The sequence below is a fragment of the Pteropus alecto genome, unplaced genomic scaffold (assembly GCF_000325575.1).
Source record: "Pteropus alecto unplaced genomic scaffold, ASM32557v1 scaffold20, whole genome shotgun sequence".
Lineage (NCBI taxonomy): Eukaryota > Metazoa > Chordata > Mammalia > Chiroptera > Pteropodidae > Pteropus > Pteropus alecto.
Window position 1 is genome coordinate 11630538 of NW_006436298.1, and position 10694 is coordinate 11641231.

Below are 10694 nucleotides of genomic sequence, written 5' to 3' on the forward strand. Positions count from 1 at the left end.
ACTTGGCGGAGGCCGGGGCCGGGGCAGGGAGTGGCGCCCCGGACGCCCGCCCGAAGGGCCTCGGGGCGGTGCCGGGGGCGGAGCGGGCCGGGCGCGGCGGCATTAAGTGAAGCTCATGGAGACTGTGTGCTCTAGTGCCTTGCGGCGGAGGGAGGCGATGCTCGTGCCCCGCCACACGTCGCTGCTGTCCGGGGAGCTGCAGAGCTGGGGCGAGCCGGAGACGTTGCTGGGGCCGGGGAGGGAGGCGGGCACCATGCCGGGGAAGGCGGGCTGGTAGAGGTGTGACTGCAGCCCCGCGCCGTTGGAGCCCGCCAGGCTGTTGGACAGGCCCATGGAGTTGGGCGGCGGCCCTGCCGCCAGGCTGCACTGGGACAGCGACTGCGCCATGGCTTGCTGCCTGCCCAGCGCCGGCGGCAGCGGCAGCTGTGACACGCCCGGCATGGCGGCCGCCGCCCAGCGGGTGTCGTTGGCGTGGAAAGAGCACAGGCTGTCGCCCATGGCGGCGGCGGCCGCGGCGGCGGCTGACGGGAACTGAGGCAGGCCCGGCGTGGGCAGCAGCGTGCCCGGCGCGCGGAAGACGTTGGTGGTCTTCTTGCGCTTCTTCCACTTAGCGCGCCGGTTCTGGAACCAGACCTGGAGTAGGCGGGGCGGGAGAGAGACAGGGTACCGTTAGAGAGTCGGCTGTCAGCAGGGGCAGGGGCTTAAGTCCGAGAAACCCGCGTCAGATACACCCAGTCAGCCCCAGGCCGAACAAGTGCCATCGGCCCGACACGCCCCCACACCCAGCCAGAGATCCTGCTACTTCACCAGCTCGAGTCAACTGGTGCCCCTTGCACCCACCAAGGGCCGACTCCCAAGGTCCTGAGCAATTGTACCCCCGAGGGCTTACACGTAGTGCAAACATACCACCGTGTGCAGTGTACACCACGGCCCTGCACACTGGAACATTCTATGCACGGCTTAGATGCACAGGTCTGCAGGCAGGCATGTGTCAAGACTGGACACACAGGTGCACAAATGAAGATAAACATGTGTACCCATGTGGCTTAATAGCGTGCCTTATGACACTGATGGGGTATAGAATTTTCAGAAACGCTGGAAATTTGGAAATTGATGAAGAGCCGTGCACGACATACCCAGTTTCAAAATCGAAAGACAAAGGAAAACCCTTAACGCCACGGATGACAGAGCGAAGAGGTTAATATGGTGATCCATGTGGGAAAGTGAGCGCCACTGAGCTACAGCGTTGTTTGGGTCGCCACCGTGACTTTCTCATAACGATAGGCACTACTGACACAAGTCTCCGTGACTCGCTCGCAAACCTCTCTGAAGACACCTTTATCTGGCTGTGCAAGCGTGCTGGATGGAACTTGCTGCCAGAGCCCTGAGCCCCAGGGCCTTCGAGTTTATTCTTTTGAAGAACTTACAGTATCCCAAATAACAAGGCCTCCAATTCTCTCAACCCCTACCCCCAAGTTTCATCTATAAACTAAAAGCAAATATTCTGACCACTACAAATTAAAGCAGGTCAAGTTTAAAGTTTGCACTAGTTATGAGTCCAATTAATTTTGCTAGAAAAAGCCATGTGTCTTTTTAAAGGAGATGTATTTGATAAACTCCAAATAAACATACGCCTCATACTGGGTCTTTCTTACCAATGACCCTGGAATTTCAGACCTTATCCAACAAATTTGCCTATGGATGTCAAATTCACTACCACTGGGAAGGAAAGGGTTCTTCCTGAAAGATATCAATAAGTCGCCTGACCAAAATAAACTTCCATCTCTCTGTATTTTAATTTGATTAAAAAAAAAAAAAAAAAAGGCCAGCATGCCTACTTAGCAGGCTCGCAGTTTAACATCTACTCAGTTGGAGGTTTACTGTGCATAAATATAAATGATGTGGGGCACAGCTCAGGTACTGATTGAGTTTCCTCTTAGAATTTGGCCAACCTTGCAGTTTGACCACCATATTCGTAGCCAAAAGGTTATTCATCCGTTAATCCAAGCTCTTTCGTGTTTATTCTGCAACCTAAAGTATCATGAGTAAAGAAGTTCCTGACCCGGTTTTCGGTAAGCTAGCTATGCCCAGCGGTGTGTACATACACAGGTGCAAGTGGAGACCCACTCTCCGCTTACCAGCGTGAACGGCATTTTACAATCTAGAATTCTGCCCGCCTTTGGGCTGGCCCTGGCCTCCTCTACCATACCTGCGCCATCGTCCGCTTTCTCTTTCTCTTTTTTCTACCCCATTTCCCACATTTCTGTTTACCCCAGCGTCCGCATCGGGTAAAGATGCCAGGTCCCTTCCTCGCTAAAGCCCCTTGAGCTGGTGGCACGGTGGATTAATGAGGCAGCAGGGCCTCACCGCGGATTGAGCTGTTAGCGGCCTTGGGCAGAGGGTAACACCCAGGAGTCAAAGAAAGCACAGCTAGTAGACTTGCGGCCACAGGTCGCTTTGCATTACCTATCCAAGGCTGCACTGGGGGGAGTAGACTCACTCGATGGAGCCATAGACAGGGACGGTGTCTGTATCCAAACGGTCCCCAAACCTCACACCACATCCGGATGTATTTCTAAAGATATCTACCTTAAAGACCGGTCCCTACCACCCTCCAAGTGTCAGTGAACCCGAAATCTTTCATTGTTTGGGGCTGACAAGGGCGGAGAGTGAAGGTGGTGGACTTGTGTAAAGGAATGAGGAAAGAAGCAGAAAATAATAATGTGTGGGGGGGAAGGGGGATTGTCCCATAGAATTTCAGAAGCAATCATACCTGCCAGCAAGATTTCTGAATCTCAGGCACAGGCCGAAAAGAACAGTTGTTAAAGAACTAAATACTATAGGAATAATCGAAAAATTGTGTTCAATTATGTTTGAGGGTTAGTAGTCAAATGATGGCTACAAAATTTTTTATGTTTCACGGCTTACTGGGGTTGGGAAAAAAAATCTGCATGGGGTTTGAGCACCTCCGTTTCAAGCTATGATGCATATGTTTTTAAAATGTGAATGTTTCCACTTGAAAACTAGAGCATGACGGATTAAAATGCAGGCAAAACCTAAGGGAGATTTTGAGAATGCACAGATGACAACTCCAAGAAATATATTAACCACAGCCATGGGCCAACTTTGTACTCAGTTTGAAATGCAGCTCCTCTCAGAAAATGCTTAATACAACAGTGAGAATCTAATGGAGGTTGGAATTTAAAAAACCACTTTCACGATATCTGCTGTTACAGTAATATAGACATACTGTAAATGTATTTTAAAATATATAGCCCATTTAATTCATCACCTATAAATGGCTCAGAAATAGAGAAAGAGAGGGAGAAAGAGTGAATATTACTTTTCCTCTCTCAAGCAAACGCTTTATGAAGATCTCATTGGAATCCAGCAAATGATTAATGTGAAGATTTGGGAGGAAATCTGGGGAGCTGTATTAAAGCCTAGATCTCAGGTTCATTTCGATCAGCCAGCCGTGAACTCTGGGCCGAATTCATTACACTTTAATAGTGCTGGGAGAGGAAGAAAATGCAATTTCTCATTCCATTAGAAAACTAGAAAATACTCTCAGCTTGTCCCCCTATTAAGATGTGGCAGGTGACAGGGCCATTCTGGGGGACACGGTCAATGGAATTACAGCACATTATTTTTGTTCGTATAAAATATTGAAAGGCAAGCCTGACTGTGCAGAAGTTATTTCACTGATTTGGTTTTTATGTAAATAAAATATTGAAAGTTAATTAATCCGTGCTAGAGACTAATGATTATGCTTATTATATTGCATTTGATCGCGTAATTTGCATGATTCTCGCATTGCTGCTTAATAAGCCATCCCAGGTTATAAATAATTCTGAAATTGGTTTCTAATAATGGCATGCTATAAAAGGAATGGTTTTATTACACTAGCCAGAAAAGGGGAGCAATATCAGACATGGAATTGGCCTCTATGTGAATGGAGGTGCTTTAATAAATACTTTAAAGTATGATATATACCAGACATAGATAAAAATAAATATGTTAGATCATTTAGTCTTGAATCAGAAAGCATCTTTAAAAACATACAATTGCAATAAATTAAATATTTAGATCATTTTTAATCAGTGCAGTGGCCCACATACTAAAGAGAATGTGTGGCAATCTGTTAACGATAAAGAAATCTATGAAGTACTCATCATATAAGAACATAAACCAATTACTATTTAATTTGAATTTGGTCAAGGAGCAATGGTACAGTGAATTGTGAAGTAAATACATTTTCCATAAATTTTGCATTACATTACATAATGTTAATCATTTTGAAATGTTAATTAAAAAGGTTATGTTGATCTGATTACTTTTTAAACTATGGAACATTATTTTTAAAAATATTGAAATTGCCATTCTATTAAATTGTTCCTATCAGCAGCCTAGAGCTATTATCTTTGGTTGAACATTATGCTAGAACAATTAAAGTACTTTGTCTCTTTCTTCTTTATTATTCTTTTATGTACTTTTTGGAAAAAAAAAACTTTCTATTACATAGTTTGTATTTTATTTCACTTACAACTTTTTCTATTAAAAGAATCACTGCATTAACCTTCGGAAGATCTAATAAAGTTTAGTAGACCTCGTTTTCTTTTTTCATAAAGTCAGTTGTCCAATTATATTTTATTTGTGATTCCAAGTTTTATTTCGATCTAAACGAATTACCAGTCTGTCTAGGTTAAGCAACAAAATTTTACTTTTTAAAACAAAAATTATTAGGTAGTATTTCTCTCGAGGGACAAAAAGCAAATTTATGAATTTTGAAACTAAAAAATTCTAACAAGCCAATATTATCATTAGCAGTAATGGAAGTATTAAAATTGTATATTTCTGTTAAGGTTTCAACTACAGACTTAAAAAGAGATGCGAGGTAAAAATTTTTAAAGAGCATTACTAATATATATCTGTACACTACAATTAACATTCTTTTGGTGCTCAGTATCAATGGTCCATGGTTCAGGGCTTCTAGAGTTCACTAACGAAACCACCCAGACTTATATTGAATAATATTATTAATCTATGTTATAGCCTGAATATTAATTTGACCACTTTAAGTCTCCAGTTACATTCATTTGCTAACTATTTAGAACAGAAGCATATACAATTTTTCCAGGTTAGACTATCTTTAAAATGCTCAATGGGGATCAAAATATTCAAACTGTGATTATGGACACCCTTGTCTCTTACTTCTTAGGTCAAATGTAAAGCAACTAAAATCTTTAAACTTAATTTAAACATCCAGAGCTGAGGCTGACACCCGGGATAACGTACAGAAAATACCACGTACAAGACAGGAAAGAAGATTTTCAGCACCCTGGAGAGTTCGAGATTAAGTGCCCGTCTTGGAATCTCACCTACAGCACCCCACACCCATGAAATATTTGATACGTTTTCATCCCTTTAAAAAGCGGGCGTGGGGTGAGAGTCACTGATTTTATGCTTTTATTCTCCAGTTTTCAGAAAAGTTATAGGAGTGATTTTCTAAGTTATATATAATTTACAATTTGGAGGGTGGCTGGACAAGAACAAGGAGTCAGTAATGATTTTGTCTACTACTTGTCAATCTTTCCTGCCCTAAATGTCCTGTCTTCGGATCGGATATTCAAAACAAAAAGCCATCATTTTTTCCCAGTTTCTTTAGGGGAAAACCAAGGCTCATAGACTGTGGGGGATTGCTATTGCCGCCTCCAGTGCATTGGTTGACCTCCAAAATTCGAATCCTTTGCAAACGTCAAAGCTAGGAGTATTCTGCCTGAGCAGCAGGAAGGTGATATTCAGGAGAATAAAGCTACACCGTGAAACCCGGGGCGGGGGGATCTGTTTTAAAAGGCCCTTATCGCGCCTTATTTTTTTCCCTTTTTGTGTTTTCTATGTAGTTGTTGCATTCCCCCGTTCATCCAGACGCTTAACACAAACTCATTAGGGGGTAATGAAATACTTGTCGATAACGCAAGCTAACGTGGAAGTGAGCGCTCGGCTTACAACCTGGGAGAGGCGAAGGCTGGAAGACTTGAAGATTCCCTTCTCAGGAGGAAGGAGTTCCTAGCAGTCAAACAATGCCGGCTTCGCTTTTGAGGAGTTTCTGCTACGCTATGGCTATAGCGGTGGGAGATGGATGCCCTGCCTGTCTATAGGGAATGGCGGTCGGGCTAGTCTCCAGGCAGAGGGGCTAACTCCACCTAGGAACGCGTAGGCTTCTGAAGCTCAGCCCAGGATCCCGGCAGGGCGAGGAAAGACCCCCGCTTCCTTTGCCCAAATCCTCTCGCTCCCTCCTTGTGTTCTGCCCCGGCGCCCACGCCCGGCGTACCTGCACTCGGGACTCGGTCAGTCCAATACGCAGCGCCAGCTCCTCGCGCATGAAGATGTCGGGGTAGTGAGTCTTGGCGAAGCTCCTCTCCAACTCGTTGAGCTGCGCCGGGGTGAAGCGCGTTCGGTGGCGCTTCTGTTTCTGTTGGCCTTGCTGCTGGCCGGTTTGGCTGGGGTTCGGGCCTCCTTGAGGCCCCGGCTGCTTGTCTGGGTCCTTTGCGCTCACCGCCAGCGAGGCCGGCGTCGAGCCCACAGTGGTGATGTCCTCCCCGGGCAACAGAGTGGCTCCCTCGACTGGGTCGGAGTTGGACGCTAGGTCCCCCGGATGGCCCCCGGGGTCGGAGCCCCCCACGCCCAGCCTACATTTCACCGCCTCCCGGTGGCCCAGAAGCTCGGCGGCATCTTTCATACCTGAGGAGGCAAGGGGATCGCGATCACTACCTTCCTAGCGATGCCAAGAAAGACAGTCCTTTCCGCGCGCTCCTCCTGCAGCCCCATCCTCGGCTCCCTCCGCGCCCACGTTCGCCCAACCGAAAAAACTCCAGGAGTGGTCGGCTGGGTTCCCCAGGTTTTGGACAGCCAGGCTGGAATCCCATCTCCGGGCCCTTTCCCCTCTCTCTGCAGCTGGCTTTCGTAAGCAGCACATGCTCTCTTCTCTCCCACAACGAAACACTCCCAGTCCCGACAATGAAACATCCCTCGGAATCCCTTTCAGGAACGGTACCCCGGGCGCCCCAGAAACCCGAGGCCATATCCGAGAGAGAAAAAGGAAAGAAAAGAAAACAATGATTCCTAGGTTGCTGCCCCACCTGCGTGCGCTTAGGCAGCCTGACGAACTCTACCTCCGGCCCTCAGCCGATTCCCACTCACTTTCGGAAGACGAATATGTCTCCAAGCCTTCCACCCCCCGAAATCAACTGAAATCAGCTCCGCCTCCCTCTCAAATCAAGAAAGTGTTTGGAAAATGGAGTCACATCCATCAACAAAGATTCCCAAACCAGAAACTCAGACAGCTTTAAAGAAACTCGAGTAAAGTCAGTAGACACGACAGTGAATCAAACTTTAGAGAATTCAACTTCTCTTTCCGGAGAAATAAAAGGCGCGTTCCTCACAGCCATTGGCAATGCCGAGTCTTATGCAGGCGAGGATGCCTGGGAGGACGAATTTGGCTTTTCTCCTTTCTCAATGAGCACACAGCACATCCGCTTCTGTTGCAATGGCTTCTCCTTTATGCCAGATTTTTACAAACTCAACCATACTTAGACCAGAAGGAGAGAAGGAGATAGTGAAGAGAGAGAGAGGAAAAAAAGAGGAGAAAGAAATCTCAAATTAAAGCAAACAGAAGGGGAAAGAGAGAAAGAAAAACACCTCCAAACAAATTATCATGAGGTAGATCGCATTTCAAAAAATAATAATCATAAGGGGGAGGGGGAAGAGAAAAAAAGTAGGAAAAACAAAAAGTAACATTTCCCAAACTCATTTTTCTGATCTACATATTCCATGGATTTTTTAAAAAGACGATATTAAATCAAATTAAACTTTAATGCAGCACAATTACTTTTAAAGAAATTAGTCCATTTAGGGCGCATTAAGGTAAAATAAGGAACAAATTGACAATTTCCTGCCCAGGCTTCTCCTGGCTGCCCGGGCGAGAGGCGCGCACTCACCTAGCCTGGCGTCCAGGAGGTCGGCGTGAGACAGCATCGCGCACCGCTCCAGGGCGAAAGCTGTTCCCCCCCAAATTTTAGCGGCTTTAAGTTATTTAAAATAGATATAAGCTATAAGCTATACGATATAGACATATAGATCACCTAAATGAAAGAAAATTCGGTTTGTGGTTAAAAAGGGGGCTTCTTGCATTATAATGTCCTTTAGAGAGACGGGGAGGTGCTTAACAGTTGAATGAACCCGTGAGCAGCTCGGCGAGGGGACCAATCAGGAGGGCAGCCTGCAAATGTCAGCGCCCGGAGAGTCCCCCACTCCGCCCGCCCGCCCGCGCCCGCCTGGAGGAGGCGGCGGTGGCAGCTCCGGCGGCTCCAGCCCCGAGCAGCAGCTAAAGCAGTGGCGGCCGCCTCGGTCTCGCCCTGGGCTTCGGCGCCCGGCCTCGGTTAGAGCTTCCCTGCATTTTCTCCAGTCACGCCTTTCCTTCTCCTCCTGCCCTGCTCGCTCCAAAGCCGCAGCTGTCTCTTTGAGCTAGGATCTTCCTGAGGCAGAGGCAAAGCAGGGGACAGAGCAGGACATGACCCCCGCGTGACCCGAGATTTCCCCGCCCGCGAGCTCTAGGCGACACTGACTTGCCTCTGGCGACGCGGGCCTGCCAATCCGGAGCATAACAAGGGCACACGGCGGCCTCAAGACCGTGCGTAGACTCGCTGCTGCCCAGCAGGCCTGGGCCTAGGGTCCAAACGCCCTGGCTGGGACCCCGGGCCTACTGAGTCCCAGCTCCGCTGCAGGCCTAGAACTCAAAAAAGAAGTCGACTCCATGGGAGCTTCCCGGGCTTGCGCGCAGTGTGGATTCATGCACTCTGCATGCACCCTTTCCGCTCCGCTCCCGCTCCTCTACCCAGGCCACGCTTCCATCCTTGCCCATGGCCCGCTCTTTTGGTCAAAGTTTCTAAGTTCTGCTCGGCTCTCAACTCCACTTAAGGCTGTAAATAAAGTTAAATGCTCTTTATTTTCCTCTTGAATATGTTAAACTACTTGAACAATTTAAAGTGCTTTGCACAAGTGAAGCGAACCATTTCTAATGTTCTGATTTTTCAGAGCCAGCCAACAACAAAGTTTAGATTAGTAATATATTTCTAACCAGAGTAATTTTCAAGATCATTAGGCATTTATGTAATTAGTGCCAAATCTATAAGCTTTTATTACGATTATTAGAGTAAAATCAGTATAAATTTGTACTAATTTACTACTGTTTAGACTTGGCTGTCAAGCCCAGAGGTTCTTATTGTAAATGATAACTGAGGAAATTAAGTGCAAAATTCTGTACCATTTCTGATCTGCTCCTAAACAATCCGTTTCAATTGTATTTGTAGCAGAACATAATGCCCTTTTAAAGTTATTTGACTTGTATTTTTATTCGCAACACAAGAAAAATGCCCTCTATCCAGGCACAATGAAAACTGATATTTACTGCTCTCAACTTGATTAACATTGATTTTTAATTCGAGGGTGATGCAATTAAGATTATTCATTCAGTGCAAATAAAGCTTCCACAAAAGGGTGGCCCTATGAAGTCTGTTTTAAATAATACCGAGCAAATGGCTTTTTTTTGTTCGCCGTCCAATTGACTTACACAAAACATTGGAAATGCTGCCTGAGAGCAGATGCGAGAGGAATTGTGTGAGTGTGTGTGTGTGAGTGTGTGTGCGCGCCCTTAGCTGTGTGTGTGACAAGGATCGAGTAAGGAGACAAAGGAGGCAGCAAGGCGAACTCTGGGGCAGTTCTGCTTCCTCCTCCGTCTCTCCTATAGCCCGTTCCCCTCCCTCCCATGCACATACACGTGCGCGCGCACACACATGCACACACACGTGTGAGTGCCGGGCATTTGCTACACCGGTTCCTTCCGAGCTGCGGAGACCCTTTCCCCCGAAACTCAGTGCGGGGCCGAATTCAGCGGCCGCCGCGGATGCTGCCAACGCGGCCTATGTGAGACTGGAATGAAAGGACTGTGGGCTCCAGCTTGGCTGAGGCAGCGTGTTTGCGAGCCGCTAGGGTGCTCGAGAAGTGCCTACTGTACTTTCGAGAAAGGGTTTGCTTGGGAAAAGAATGCTTAAACCTAAAGCAAATAGAGTCCCTGCAATAAAAGCTTTCCTTTCCCCAAACAAAACCCCAAATCTAGACGCTACAGAGCCGGGGGCGTGCGGCAGGAGGCAGGACCGAGGCCCGGAGCAAGGGGGCGTGCGCCTTGGACGTGGCCCTCGAGTGCGCACCTGGCTGCACGTTCCCGTGGACACGCAGGGGGGTTGTGTCCACTTGGGAGGGGCTTGCAGGACATCCATGACCGGGACGCAGGGGTGGAGGTGCGAAGAAGTGTCAAAGGACGAGGCAGGAACCCTGACAGAGGCACCGCGCTCCTCTAAACCAGCAGGTCCGCTGAGGCCCGCACTGCGGGGGCTCCGCACCGCGTGTGGTGGGAGGGGGAAGAGGCTGTGACCTGGAGAGAAGGGCGCGGCGCCCCAGTCTACACCAGTGTGCACGCCAGCGCTCGTGTCCTTATCCCACAGCCGCCCGCCGAAGAACCATTGGCCGTGCAGCGTCCTCCCACACGCACTCGCTCGTATATTCTGTTTTGTTGTATCTTTCAGGTCGATAAATAAATGTGTAATAGTTAATGTGAAGACACATCAGAGTAATAACAA

General features: G+C 47.6%; 1 protein-coding gene across 1 annotated transcript; it reads right to left on the minus strand.

Moving 5' to 3' along the window:
- Positions 1-102: 102 nt before the first annotated feature.
- OTP (orthopedia homeobox) lies at positions 103-8034 on the minus strand. The gene is made up of 3 exons (XM_006913168.1): positions 7998-8034; positions 6332-6741; positions 103-633 (listed from the first exon to the last, which is right to left on the minus strand). Exons 1-3 carry the CDS (start codon positions 8032-8034, stop codon positions 103-105), a joined length of 978 nt encoding a protein of 325 aa, XP_006913230.1.
- Positions 8035-10694: the final 2660 nt, after the last annotated feature.